This window comes from Rhipicephalus microplus, chromosome 1 (assembly GCF_043290135.1).
Source record: "Rhipicephalus microplus isolate Deutch F79 chromosome 1, USDA_Rmic, whole genome shotgun sequence".
NCBI classification, from domain to species: Eukaryota; Metazoa; Arthropoda; class Arachnida; order Ixodida; family Ixodidae; genus Rhipicephalus; species Rhipicephalus microplus.
This window is the reverse complement of record NC_134700.1, coordinates 181,008,508-181,023,690: the sequence shown is the minus strand read 5'-3', so window position 1 is coordinate 181,023,690 and position 15,183 is coordinate 181,008,508. Positions and strand designations below refer to the sequence as shown.

General features: G+C 45.0%; 1 protein-coding gene across 1 annotated transcript in view; it reads left to right on the top strand.

Annotated features, from left to right (window-relative positions):
• The window catches only part of Khc (kinesin heavy chain), a 103,098-nt gene that overhangs the window by 84,404 nt on the left and 3,511 nt on the right, over positions 1–15,183 (top strand). Inside the window, exons 12-18 of the mRNA XM_037429305.2 lie at positions 81–361; positions 2,613–2,969; positions 3,712–3,807; positions 4,829–5,042; positions 7,489–8,012; positions 11,435–11,571; positions 12,722–12,801. Coding sequence (XP_037285202.1) covers positions 81–361; positions 2,613–2,969; positions 3,712–3,807; positions 4,829–5,042; positions 7,489–8,012; positions 11,435–11,571; positions 12,722–12,801 — 1,689 coding nt within the window. The remainder of the gene's footprint in view (positions 1–80; positions 362–2,612; positions 2,970–3,711; positions 3,808–4,828; positions 5,043–7,488; positions 8,013–11,434; positions 11,572–12,721; positions 12,802–15,183) is intronic.

The window sequence follows — 15,183 nt, the reverse complement described above, 5'->3', positions numbered from 1 at the left end:
GCCACTTTGTCGAGGCATGTTCTTCCTGAAGTTACTGGTTACTTTTTTTACAATTTACAAGCACCTACCTGCTCCCACAGGTGAAAGTGTACCAACGGACGAGCAGCTGAAGGACTTGGAGACGAGCACCATGAGCCTATCGGAGACAGCATCGGCAACCAACCTTTCGGCCAGCACGCTATCAGTGGGAGGCACCACACCCACTGCCGCCGCAGCCACGGCAGCAGCAGCCAAGGTTGACCCCCTGGCTGGGGAGGAGCGCACGCGCCTGTATGCCCAGTTGGATGAAAAGGATGATGAGATCGACCGCCAGAGCCAGCTCATCGAAAAGCTCAAGGAGCAAATAATGGAGCAGGAGGAGGTACGCATGTTCGTTAGTACCGCTATTGCAGGAGACTTTCTGTAAACGTAAATCTCTTGAGCTTACCGTAATTACTCGAATCTAACGCGCACCTTTTTTCCGGTTAAGCAAGTTTATAAATCGCGTGCGCGTTAAAATCGAGTGCGGAAAAAAAAAAATGAATACGGTTATTCTATTGCCATCGGCATTTCTTAAATGGCCGCCCCCTACGTGCTTCGGCATAGCGCATCAGCCATTTCTGCCTATGTGTTTCCCATGTGCGGCACTTCGTACGTGTGCTGAGGAGTTCGTCATCTTGTAGTTCATTAGCATCGACGGCATGGAAGGGCCGACTCCAGAAACTCGACGAGTGCACCACGATGCCGCTTTTAAAAGAAAAGTCATCGCATGTGCCGAAACAGACGGAAATCGGGCCGCATCGCGGTCGTTTGGAGTTCCCGAAACGTGCGTGTGGGACTGGCGGAAACAAAAGCAGAAGATTGTCAAAGCTTCATGCAAAAGCTTCAGTGGACCACAGCAGGGTCGGTTTCCGCAAATTGAAGAGCTGCTCGCCGAGTATGTGCTTGAGCAGCGAGCGGCACAGCGGCCCGTGACGACAGAACTGCTCTAAGTGCGGGCTATGCAGTTAGCTTTAGAAAAAGGGCTAACGCGGAGCCAGTTCACAGCGAGCAGGTGCTGGCTAACTAACTTTATGAAGAGGAAAGGCTTTTCCCCCCAAAAGCGAACGGGCATGCGCCAAAACTTGCCGGAGGACTACGAAGAAAAGCTTCACAGTTTTCAGAGCTTCGTCCTAAACTTGCGGCACAACGGCTACCTGCTTCGGCAAATCGGGAATGCCGATCAGACGCCTCTTTACTGCGACATGCCTGGCACCACAACCGTCGAGAAGAGGGGGGCGAAGCAAGTTCGCATGCTGACATCGGGCCACGGTAAAACAAGGGTGACGGCAATGCTCCGTTGCACGTCAGATAGGCACAAGCTTCCCCCGTACCTCATATTTAAATGGAAGACGCTCCTGAAAGGAGTCGTTTTCCCGAGTAGTGTGATCGTGCGGGCCAACGAAAAAAATATGTGCGCGTTGCAATCGATGTCTTACTTTTTTTTTTTCGTCGTGAAAACCGAGTGCACGTTACAATCGAGGGCGCGGTAGAATCGTTTAAATACGGTAAATGGAAAAAGTGCGTCAAATGTGATTGGTTTTGTAAATTTTGATGTTTGATTAATGCTGTTGCAGCTGGTATGTGCAGTATGTTTTTGATATTATTCCCTAGTACAGCCTGTCTGAAGTATATGTTATCATTATCCGTATTCAGCTATTGTGACATGTAGGAAGTCTCACACAAAAGTAAAGTACTTGAACCACCACTTGCAGTGTGCAGAAGGCTATGCCCGTTCAAGTGCACTTCCATTAATGTCACAATTTCTTCTTATGTCATTTGACATATTACACGGATTAAATGGCACTGTTTTGGCAGCTGCTGTCAAACAAGACATTGAATTGCAGTGAAATTGTCTGGCATGAGGGGGAGGGGAGGGGGGATGTGTGGCCAGATTCACTTTGCGAACATTGTCGAAGTAGAGAAGCTGATGCCTCCTTCATCAGGCCAACCCTCACTCATATTTGTGCTCCTCTCATTGTACACCCTTTCACCAAACCTTACCCTCATCCATCGTGGCTTGGTGCAGCCATTCCTCTCCTACAGAGTTCCACTCTCACCACACCGCAAGACCTCATGACCAGCGCTACGCCAAGGGACGAGGAAAGCTCGACTAAGAACACCTTCGCTGTTAAAGCGTGCAATGTGTGTGTCTAAAAATATGAGTGTCTCACCACAGCAAGTTCGTTTATAGGCTACATAATGATGACGTAAACGTTAGTAAAGTTCACAGCAATACAACCGTGTGCAGTGGTGAAGTGAACTAGAAGAAATGCACTTTTGCTGTGCAGTGAAGCACCTGGGAAGAGGCATAGCTGATTCTCCTGGTACCTTGTCTTTGCTCTGCATACCGGTTGTACGCACCTCAGAGGGAAGGGGTAGGGGTCCTGCGATAAATACACTAAAAAGTATTTCAAAGTTTTCATATTTAGTGACAATCATGTCTCTGCAAAGTTATAAAGTTCGCAGGGATCAAATGGAATCAGCTCGCACAGGGTAGATAGAGTAAACTGGAGATCATTGGGAGAGGCCTTCGTTCTGTCGTGGACTAACACAGGCTGAGAGTGATGATGATGTCTTTATGTGGCTCGCAGCTGATCACGACCACACGGCGGGACTACAGTGGCCTTCAGCAGGAGATGCTGCGCATCCAGCAAGAAAATGAGTCGGCCAAGGAAGAGGTCAAGGAGGTGCTCCAGGCCCTGGAGGAGCTGGCCGTCAACTACGACCAGAAGTCCCAGGAAGTGGACGCTAAGAACCGCGAGTGCGAGTCCCTTGGCGAGGAGCTCAACCAGAAGCTGTGCCAGCTCAACTCGGCGCAGAACGAGCTGCAGCAGATGAAGGACCACTCGGTGCACCAGAAGAAGCGCACCACCGAAATGCTGACCTCGCTGCTCAAGGACCTTGCCGAGATAGGCATTGTCCTGGGCGGCCCTGCTGGCGAAGCCAAGGTCAGTATTGTATAGCCAAGGTCAGTACTGTAAAGGACACAGCACACTGTTGCCATCTTTACAGAGGCACTGTGTCCTGTACGAATATGTATACACATTTGCATTTGGTCGGTGTAGTCATGATTTTATATCGGCAGTAAAATGCTGGGCATAAGGAATGAAATATGGCATAACAGCTGACATAGGCAATAGCTCAGAATAATCACGTCATTGCATACCAGCATGTTAATACTGAGCGTAAGGAATGAAACATGATGCAACAGCTGACATGAGCAGTTGCTACAGGTCATCGTTCGATGTTGCGATGAATCTGACAACTAAAGGTGATGTCGGCTGTGGTGTAATTGCAAAATAACAATGAATGTTGCACCAGTGTGGTATGAACCGAATACTACTGTAGAAATTAAGTACACACATGACTTTGCCCAAAGTCGTGTTTTGTTTACGTTTTGTTAAATAAACGTCATTATTGTGCCTTGTCATATCCTGTGGTGTTGTTACGTTTACCTGCACTGTTGATACATTTAAAATTCAAGCGAAAACATAACTGGAGTCGTTATAATCAAACCTTCTCTCGGTTCAAATTTTTGTTCTAAAGCACATTCTAGCCCCTCTCTTCCCTCCCACACACTGTCATTCCTTTTCTTCTTATATACTAATTTCTATTAATGCTTCGCATGTTCCTACCCACAGCTTTGACTTTGTAATTCATTCTTACAGTATTCTTGTTTTCTTATTACAGCCAGCCACTGATGTTAATGGGAAGATTGAAGAAGAGTTCACAGTGGCTCGGTTATACATCAGTAAGATGAAGTCCGAGGTGAAAGCATTGGCTCAGGTGAGCAAGTGAATTACTCACCGTTATCTTCTGTACCCTAGGTTGAGCGTTCGGATAATCAGTGCTGTGTTGCCTAGAGTTTAAATCAATGCATCTGGCTCCGACCTTCCATTTTTGTCACCCATGTTTGATGCACAAAGCAACTTTGATATCTCTTCACCCTGCTAGCCATGTAGATGCCATCAGCTTGTGTAATTGATCATCACTTCCAGGCCTGTCTCGTATTTATGTCACAAGTGCGTTTGAACAGATTAACTCGATTTTCAAGTGCCTTTTGATGTGCAGTTATCCTGAAAATTAATGTCTGCTGAGCCTGTAAGTAAGTGATGTTGAGTTGATGCTGCATGCATCATTACTAAACTATTAATTCATAGTTATTCATTGTAAACATTTAAAAGCAAGGTGCACCCTGTAAACTCTTGACAATATAAAACCACTCAACTCCAGCAGGAACGTTTGTGCGGCTGTTGCTAAAAACTGAAAATCAGCACTATGTATAACCGATGTCATGTGGTGGTGTTCTGTGGGGTATGTGTTTTTTTTTTAAGTAACATAGGTCAGCATACTGACCTTGGCTTATGAAGAGGCATGCAAATGCAAGCACATCTAAACCATCAGTAAAAGGCATTGAGATTATTATTGTTTTATGTAAGGTAATGACCATGTTAACTATTCTTTGTTGGAGATATTATTATGGACTGATTGCTCTTGTGTTTGGAGACATGAAGCCATTGCCTGTTTCAAAGCAGTGAATTAATCGCTTCGCACAAAAACATTTATTCTTAGTGGATGTTTCCTGTGTAATGCAGCTGTGTATGAGCACCTCAATGCTGAATTTTATGGAGCTTTAGAGCCTCAAGAACTGTTAGCATGAATGTCGATCAATTTAAACAAGCACGCTGCATTCTTTTACTGTGTTACTTCAGCACGTGGATACTTCGGCATGCCGCATTCGTTTACTAGTCTGTGTGTGTCTTAGAAGGCTGAACTAAACTGAGCTTTTTTTTCTGCGACCTTTTAGCGCTGCCACCAGTTGGAGTCATTCCAGTCAGACTGCAACAAGAAGATCGAGTCCAACGAGAAGGATTTGGCCGAGTGCCGTCTCCTGATCAGTCAGTACGAAGCAAAGATGAAGTCGTTGCAGGAGTCCATGAAGGATATTGAGAACAAGAAGCGCGCCTTGGAAGAGTCTCTTGACGAGCTCAATGAGGAGTGCGCCAAGCTCAAGGCAGCTGGTAAGGTTTACAAGCATTTCTCATGTAATGGGTGATGCGTTCGCCTATGCGGCTGTGTGTTTGCAGCACAGTGAAGCTGCATGCAATTTCAACTGGTTACCGAAATGTTCTTCTGAATAGCTTAGCTGCTTACCTGACAGTACTCCTATATTTACAGTAAATTCATGAATGGGGGGCTTGTTCTGTGTGTTAGTGCGCCTTTAGCGATGAGCTGAAGACAGGTTTATTGTGGGAAAGGGCAGAGGTAAAACTGACCAGCTGTCAAGCGGAGTGAACGCAAGCAGCAACAACACTCTTCTCTTCTTTTGCTGGCGCTCCTGCCATATATAAATGCTACATGTAATACATCACAAATAAATTGAACTCGTCAATCTCTATAGATGTTCTTGAAAATTTCGTAATAGATAACAGAAGGATATTTGCTTCAAGCAAGTCTGCTCGTATGAGTTCCTGCGGTAGGCAATAAATTGGCAACAGCAGATTGCTGAAATAGTCGCTGTTATCAAAAATTGAGGCTCTGCTTGTCAATTTACTTTTTGAGGCTTGCTGCCTGTTGCATACTGTATTGAAAGGTTAATCATAATAATAAAGTGCACATATAGCCAACAAAGGGTGTGTGCTAAAGTGATAAGCTCCCCCCCCCCCCTTAAAAATAACAATAATAAAAAAGATCCTTCCCGTTGCTTTCTGCGCTGTGCCCTGTTGACTTTTAATGACTCAGGTGCTGATACCTGGCATGATTTAAAAAAAAAAGCTAAATTACTAGGCTTGCGCAAATAGTGAATGTTGGTTCAAAGCAAATTCAAAGGCAGTAGTGAATTGGGCAAATTATTTCGAATCAAATTCGAATAGTATATATTACATACTATAAGAAAAAATGGACATATTCGTCGTGGCACAACCAACCTGAACACTATCTTTTTTAGTTTGAAACAAGGCCTTCACAAATGCCCTTTTTTTGTTTGAAGGCAGTGAAAACAGCTTTGAATAGTAGCAAGATTTGACCTTTAGTAGAATGCAAGTGATAACCTGTTAAATATGTTGCATTTTAAAATTTTTTATACCTTATATATGTATATGTATGTGTGTGTGTGTGTGTGTATATATATATATATATATATATATATATATATATATATATATATATATATATATATATATATATATATATATATATATATATATATATATATATATATATATATATTAAAAACATCAAACCAAAAATGATGAGTCGATGTGAGGGGAATGTGAATATGTTCAATTAGCCTTAGAGAAACACACAGCAGGGCTGACTCCCTTGGATAGGTGTTTTCATAGCGAGCACCTCTTTATTGTGGTGGAACCACCTTTACAGGCAGTGACATGGGGACAAATGTACATTTATTTGTTCATTGCGAGTACTTCAAAGTTTCCCATCATTTGTATTTGAATCAAAGCGATTTCAAAAATTCGAAGCGTTCAAATATTTGCACAAGCCTGAAATATTACAGATGTTTTATGAGCCGCCAATAATGTGCAACTGTGTGATAAGTGTGATCGCATTGGATAGACGGGGCCAGCCAAGCAGCCAGCGAACAGGCAGAACGCATGTGCACATTCAAAATGGGCCATTTCTATTAAGTTACTTTTTTTAACTACTTGGTATAATTGATACCGCAGTATGTGTATACTTTGGACTACAAACAAAACAAATAGTATCTGACAGTACAATATCAGATGTGCAATTTAGTTTCTTTGTTGCGTTGGAATACTCACTGCAGTAAAGCACAGCCCGCTAGATTTTAGGTTTATCTTGTTATGCTTTACAGCTTGTCATTAAACTCAAGCCTTGTTATATGTGTATCAGAGGTTCATATATATCGATACTGAATTTCTTTTTAGTGTGCAAATTTTATAATGAGGCTCGATTTCAATTAAGTTTTGATGGGACTGTAGCCGGTTATAACCTAAGAAAAAGAAATGTAAGCTTTGCCCACAGAACTGTGGCATGCCCGTCTTTTATCAGTGAGAAATACTATGCTAGCTGGTTTACGCTCAAACGAAAAACACTTCACGGCTAATGTAAACACTACACCCCATACAAAGAGCTAAAGATCCGTCGGTACTGCCTAAAATGTTATGTTTGGTTGAGCAGCTATGTAAGAATTTCTTACGAAACTTACAAGGATATTCAAGTTGCCTATCTAAAACCGGCAACTCAAATGTGTGTCTGGATGGGGAAGTTGACTATCAGAAACACTAGTATTGCTTGCCATCATGAAAATGAGCGAGCACTGCTAGATGGAGAAATTATGTAAATTCTCTATGTAAGTGACAGCGATTCCTGTGCGCAGAGGTGACTATTTGTTACGTTCTAATTCGACTGTAGTAGCGCAGCAGGTGGGAGCACATGAGCCCCAGAATCGAGTGCACCTCGTGCATGTTGGTACCTGTACTCTTGCAGAGGAGATGCACATCATGGCCTCCAAGGAGAAAGAGAAGGAAAAGGACTCTGCCGAGAAGATGAAGGAGGCCCTGGAGCAGCAGATCGAGAAGCACCGCGATGCCCACCAGAAGCAGCTGAGCTCGCTGCGGGACGAGATCGCCGACAAGATCGGCCACATCGACGCGCTGAAGGACGCCAACCAGAAGCTGTCGTTGGCGCAGGACCGGCTGCAGCAGGAGTATGACCGCCTCAAGCAGGAGGAGCAGGAGAAGAGCCACAAGCTGCAGGAGCTGCAGTTCCTCAACGCACGTCGCGAGCAGGCGCGCCAAGACTTGAAGGGCCTGGAGGAGACGGTCTCCAAGGAGCTGCAGACGCTGCACAACCTGCGCAAGCTGTTCGTGCAGGACCTGCAGAGCCGGGTCAAGAAAGCCAACCAGGGGGAGGACACCGACGACTCTGGAGGTGGCGGCTCCCTGGCTCAGAAGCAGAAGATCGCCTTCCTCGAGAACAACCTGGACCAGCTCACCAAGGTCCACAAACAGGTCGGTGCAGTGCATTCATTCCCAACCTGCTTGTCTCCGGAGTGTCCTCCAATTTTCTAAAGCTCTGCCTGTACTGTAAAACCTCAGTCTGTCTAAAGGAGGTTTTTCTAGTTTTATAAAATCGCAGCATATCCAAGGAATGAATGATGATGAGTGGGGCAAAGCGTCCGTCAATCCGTTCGTGCTTCCAGCCGTGCATGCATCAGTCCATCTATATGCCATCAGTCCATCTATATGTCTGTCCATCCGTCCGTGTGTGTCCGTCTGCTTGTCCGTCTGTTTGTGTGTCTGTCCGTTCGTGCACCTAGTGAACACATCAAGCATCACCATCTCGCTTGTTTTTATTATATATTCATCATATTCAAGTACCCCCATCGAGCGGACAATTCAAGGACTAAATGAGAGCATGTACCACATTTCTGCTGTCAGTTTTTCGTAACATGTGGACCTGTGGGTATGAGCCCAAAGGCAGTTTTGTGCCGCTGGTATGTGGGTATGTGCCACAGGTTACACACTATGACAATGGGGGATGCACAAGCCTTGCCATAAGGACTTCGCCCCTAAAAAAGATTTTCGTTAACATGAAAAAAAATGTATTCTCTGGCTAGACATACAATCCAACTTCACTAATAAACCTGTCTCCGCTTAGTCCCCGAATTTTCTAAAGCTCAGCCTCATTAGTACATATTTTAGTATAAGAAATAAAAAATGGGGGAAAAAACATACGATCTTGAAAACGTAGTCTAAATCTATTGAGATGTCATGCAGTTTCACTTAATAATGATATTACAAATGTCGGTATCAGCAAATGATATAAAATGAGTACGTATCAAACAGGTTTTACTGCATCCACTACATTGCCCCAGCGCCTTCAGTCTGATGATGCCACTGATACTGAATGCACGGTCACAAGTTCAATTGCACACCCTCTCCTTCTTTTTGTGATCATGTGCAGCCAAGTTCTAGAGAATAGCACATGCTTAGCGGCCAAAACGCATACTTGGCACCTCTGACAGGGCATCGAAGGGTCTCCTGTCGATGTTTCAAAAATTCAAATTTCAAAAATTTCAAAAGTTTCAAAAATTTCAAATTTCAGTTTGTTGTGCAACGAAGAACGACCTGCTTTGGGAGAGTGCCTAGATGAGACAGGCTTGGTAAACACTGAGGACAGCTGAATCGAAGTGTCTATAGACTGTTGTTAATGGTCGCAATATTCTTTGTGGCACTTCAAGCACAGTTTCAAACTACTGTGTACAGCCTCAAACCTGCACTGTGTTAAGCCCGCATCGTGTAAAAGAGTCTGATAGAAGAGTGTGGCCCTTACACAGTGATTGTTTCTGACAATGTTTTGCTCGAAATTAGATCATTCAAGTTGGTAGTTGTACAGGGAAATCTCGGTAGAACAAACCCCACATTAACAAACTTTCCAGATCAACGAACTTTTAAAAATTCTGCACCGACTGCTAATAGTTTTAATGTAAAATTATATCACTACTACGTACTTTAGAATACCGAACTCTTCAGAATAATGAGCATTAATTTAGTTCCATGTTATATTAACAGCACCTCAGTACTACGAACTTGTGTTCTGAAATCCGTCACGATCACCAGAGCGGTACGCAAGCAGACAACAAAGCGAACGGATGCCTTGCTTCTCGGAAAACGCGCGACAATGTGGAGGGGAAAAAAACAACGAAAGGGCGACTTTCTTTTTTTTTTTTTTTTTTTTTTTTTTTTTTTTTTGTTGAAACGCTGACCCTGCAGGTTTACAAGCGAGCGCAGAGGCGAGGGCAACACGGGGGGGGCAAGGTCAGCAAGGCAGAGTGGGAGTTGCGGAGCAAGAAGCATGGGTGCGTAAAACCTGAGACAGCAATAGAGCAGAAAACTAAACGCGAGGAATTTTCTTTTTTAGCACTTTTTTTTTCTTCGAAAGAGGCCGTGACGCTTCGGGTTTTTTTGGAGGCCTTGTTTTTTCAGTCGTGTTCATCTCTTTTCGGTGATTACTTACCGGGTTCGCAAAGCAAGTCGGCGTTCGCGCTGCGGTGATACTACATATGAGTTCATCTCTGCTTGTGACGAAAAAGCGGAAGCAGTTTTCGCTAAGTGAGACAATGGATATTCTTCGGCAACTGGAAGGCAAAAAGCAGGCTGTTGTGACCAAATTGCACCATAGGAATGTGGATGAGCTGGAGGCCTTCGCGCTGCAAAGTTTGTGGTGCTCGCGCCAAAAAAAAAATAATAATAAAAAACAGACGTCTTTAAAGTAAACGTGCATTTATTGGTGTTTACTTGTGCATTTGGTTTTTCTCATGAAAAATGAGTTCAAGGACCCACCATTGTAAAGGTAAGTTGTTTCGGTTGGTGAAAAATAAGTATTTATGGTTAATTTTCGAGCTTTCACTATAACGACCTTTCAAAATAACGAACAAAGTTCCACGGTCCTCTGAAGTTCATTATACCGAGATTTCACTGTACTATGCCACGTGTCCCGAAGAATTACGGCCACTAGCGTGGGTCCGGTGTAAGTGAGCCGTAGAGTGTTAGCGAACGGTCGCCATGGCGAGAACACAGTACTGCTCAAGGTCGCAACACCAAAAATGCAGTACAGAGCTCGTTGCAAAGGCGCGGCGAGAAGGCAAATGGGCTTATCCACGCCACGGGCGAGAAGTACTACACAGAGTGCCGCGAGCACATCTCCATGGTAAAAGTGATTCACGGAGACACCCGGAAGGTCCGGTTGCTCGAGCGAAAGCAAAGGCACTCGCGTTGGCTTCGGAAAGATACGAGTCGGCATAGCTTGGCCATGCACTAGGACACCGCTTTGCTCCTCGGCCTAGCGCTCAAAAAGAAGGGGGGGGGGGGGGGGAGAGAAATAAGGTAAGCGGGCGCAAGCCGCGGTTGGCGAAGTCCAAACAAGCCCCAAAGGGAGCCGACTGATGGAAAAGAAAAGCGTGCTTACCCCTTAGTCGTCCCCCGGAGAGGTCCCTCTCAATCTCGCCGCGCGCGCGAAACCTCTCGAGAGATCTTGCGCCCGGCGCCACAGTCGACATCCGCTACCAAGTGAGAGGGGTTCAGTGTCACTCCTCGCTCTCCCAGCGCGGCAGACCACCGAGGTGGGGATTCATGTCGGGGCAGGAGAATGGAGAAAGAGCCGGCAAAGTCTGCACAAAGGCGGCGGGCTAGCCTCGATTCCCACAAAGTGAACATCTGCGGTTTCTAAGCATTCGCACAAACATGGACGAACTGTAGTTATAGAGCAGTGCTGTTAATCGACAGCGTGCACCATTTGAGGCATGCACTTCATTGGTTGTCATTGACTTTCATCTTCTTTTTCTTATGGAACAGCCAGCGTTTCTTTTTTATTCACCTGGACTTTTTTTTTCATTCTGTTCATTTTCCGTCTTGTTCTGTGTATGTTGTAGTTGGTGCGTGACAACGCCGACTTGCGCTGTGAACTGCCTAAGCTGGAGAAGCGCTTGCGAGCAACCATGGAGCGAGTCAAGGCTCTGGAGAGTGCTCTGAAGGAAGCGAAGGAAAGTGCCATGCGCGACAGAAAGCGGTGAGTGAATTGCCTTTCCCATGCCCTGCTCCACTTTCCTGGACATGCTTCTCCTCAGGTCGCCTTGTGTAATGGAACTGGAGAACGACTGACCCTCCCTATTGGCTACGTCGGTCACCTAGCAGATGCACCTTCGGTGCCCAATTAGTCGTCAGACTTTTCGGGCTAGTGCTCCTTAGCAAAATACAGAGACTTTGTTGCAGCATTATGTCTGTGTTTGACACAGTGCACTTTCTGACCTTCAGGTGTAATAAAAAGGTAGCGACAACAAGGATGCACAGAAGCACCATCTTCGGAATGTGGCATTGGTGCAGATAGACACAAGCTTTGTAAAGTATCAGAGTTGCCATGTGTTCAATCTGTTACATTTGTAAATGTTAATTATTTTATCAACATGGATAACGAATAAATGATTACAAGCTTGCATGGAAATTCAATATTGGTAATTACGAAAAACTGGAATTGCAAGGAAATTTTTAATGGCTGCTATAGGCTTTAAAAAGAATGCTCACCCCGGCTGCTATGAAAAATAGTTTTTCTAGTTGTGTGGAGGCCAGCAGAAAGCAAGGAAAACAGGGAAGCGTCTCACTGAATCTGAAGTATAAAAAAAAGTCAGCAGGTTTGACTTTAACTAGTAACTAGCAATAGTCTGTAAGCTGTGTATATATATATATATATATATATATATATATATATATATATATATATATATATATATATATATATATATATATAGGCACTCTGGGCAGACATTTAAGAATATTTAACTATGTTTAGGTGCAGACTGCAGACAGCTGCTTGGCAACTTTTACAGGTATCCACTGTACCTCAGAGAAAACTCTCACAATGTGATGGGCGCTGAAGATGTGGGCCATTGGCGCCATTGTTTTCCATGTTGCACTACGAACAAGTGTTGATAGATTTTGCTTCCTTCTGTGGTTAGCATAGGGGAGGCATGGATGAGAGATATATAATGCGGTTGGTTTGAATTTGTCACTTGTTTTCAGGTATAGGGAGAAGCCAGGTCTGTGTAAAGCTTTACCATTACTTGGCTTTGCTCTGGCGTGTGAAAGGACTTGTCGCTTTGCTCTTTGTGTCCTGTCTTGTGTCCAATCGCATGGCTACATTGTGCATGTATGCAACATTTCAGCTACCAGTATGAGGTGGATCGCATCAAGGAGGCTGTCAGGCAGAAGAACCTGGCCAGGAGGACGCACATGGCACAAATAGGTAGGTGCTGACTGCAGATGTTTACTGAACATGCGCACTTTGCGATTCTGGAGCTGAGACAGTGAAATAATTCCCCTTATGTGTGTGTGTGTGGGGGGGGGGGGGTGTTAGTGTGAATGGTCTGTAAGTGACTATACATATAGTATATAATCGTAAAAGGGTACTAAAAAGGCACTTCCAGACACAGTTACAAGCTCAACATGCCACTGAGCAACTTGTCTTGCGAATATGCCAGAGCTGGCAGTGTGTTATTTATCTGCGTAACGTCCACAGTGTGTGGAAATAATGACATCCACTCGATGAGCATCTCACATAGGTTTCACTGGTGAATAATGAAGGAAAGGAGTGTAAATTTAAGTGGTCGGTTTCTTTGTTAGAACGAGAACTAACAGACAGTGACACCAAGGAAAGCATAGGGTGAAGTAATTGTAACGCAATTGTGAAGAAAGAAAAGTTCAGTGGCAGAGCATCAGGCGCATTATTCGAAGGTCGCAGGTTTGGTCGCTGCCGGTGGCAAGTTATCCTTTCGTCCACTTTTCTTTCTTCATATTTACATTGCAATTGCTTTTAATAACATCCCCTATACAGGGGTAGAAGTGCTGCACCAATTGCACCATGCAGTGCCAATCTGACCTGCTGCGCCAAGCCATGCCTAAAGGGCAATTTGCACGTGCAATGCCAAATTTAGTTGAGAGATTTATCATTACCAGAGCAACATGCGTGGGCTGTACAAAGGGCACAACTGCGCCCATATAAAATTCGGCGTTCGTGTCAAACGTCGCATTTCGGAACATGCATGAATCGCAAGGAACGCAAAAGTGTTACCTGCCGTGGTGGGTCTTGAACCGTTGGGATCTGGGCTGTACTCAGTTGTTCAGGAAAATAATGCATGATTTTTGTTAAGGTAGCATTTATTTGTGCTTACCTCATTATGTGACATATATGTTTTAACAGCGAAGCTGTTAGGCAAACTATAAAGACGCTAGTGGTGTTGCAAAAAAAAGTCGCTGCACCGCAATCGCCGGGCTTAGCACGCGCTCGGTGGTTGCTCGGCAATGGTGCGGCGAGTTTTTTTGCCATATAAACTGACAAAAAAAAAAAATCTGTGTTACCGGTGAAGCGATGACGGCAATAGCAGCAATTTGTAATTTTGTATAATGGTGATGCTGCACGTGCTTATTTCTTTTTATCTTTGTTACCGCACTTTTACGTGTGTAACGCTGCCTTGTGCAAACCGCGGCCGAATGACTGGGGACCTTCGAGATAATCTTAGAACCATCCAATGAGACTACACGCACTACAAGTACATTACAGTTTGTTCTGGAACTTACGAGGCGGCTAGCGAGAACACTGGAATCTTTGATGGCGCATGTATAAATGCCAACGCACTTTGCTATGTGGCAGATCATCCACGGCCAGCGCTCTGTGTTCGCAGCTATCAGTTCTGCAACGTGTATTGCTTGTAGAGTGACGTTTTGTTTTCCTGACGCAGGTTAGCCCAAATAAAAAAAGTTATTTCATGAAAACAGCGGCTGCTGTTTTCGTCGACATCACGACACTCACAACTGCGAAACGCTGGTGCAAGAGCATAAGTACGTCCGCTCCAGGGAGGAATGCTTTTATTGTACAATCTCTTCCCGTTGAGAGTGCACCACGTAGAACGGTTTACAAGCCGTGCGCTGATGCTTACCGATATCGCATGCGCCAGCCATCGCAACCACGCCCTTGATTAGAATCAAAGTTCACGGCTGCTGCTCGAACGACCCCTCTCCCTTTCCACTGTGTCTTTTCATGCTCGTTCAAGACGGGCAGCGTGTCTCCTATCTGCTTGAGCATTTGACGGCAGTTCTAACACGCGGTGGGGTGTTAACGCATGCACCCTCCGAGTGACGGAGATCGGCCGTCTCATTTAATCTTTGCTTGAGCAGCGCTCATCACAACAGCTTGCGCAATTTTACGCACTGGTCGAACCGACACCTCCTTTATTACATCCAATGTCTGTGCAAACGTACGCTCTTCAACGGGAGCTGTCGGTCTGCCTCAGTTCAAAAAGTGGTCGGAATGTGACACCACAGGAGGGCTATAGGACTGCTTGCATCACATGTGCTTCCGCGACCCGAGGGACGTGTGGCTCTCTCCAATATCATACGTCTGTCAGGTTTGTTCGTTCGTGCTTGTTCTTTGTAGCCAGAAGCAATGCCCTCACCACCTAACAGCACTACTTATGCAGCGGCGTCACCGTGACGCATTCCATTGGTTACCCGCCTAGCGCCACGAATGGCGACACACATCTCAAAACACCTTATCACTTTAGAGCCAATGTGACCACCAGCGTTGTGATAATGATGAATGCAAGACGTAGCCTCACCGATCTGTACACAA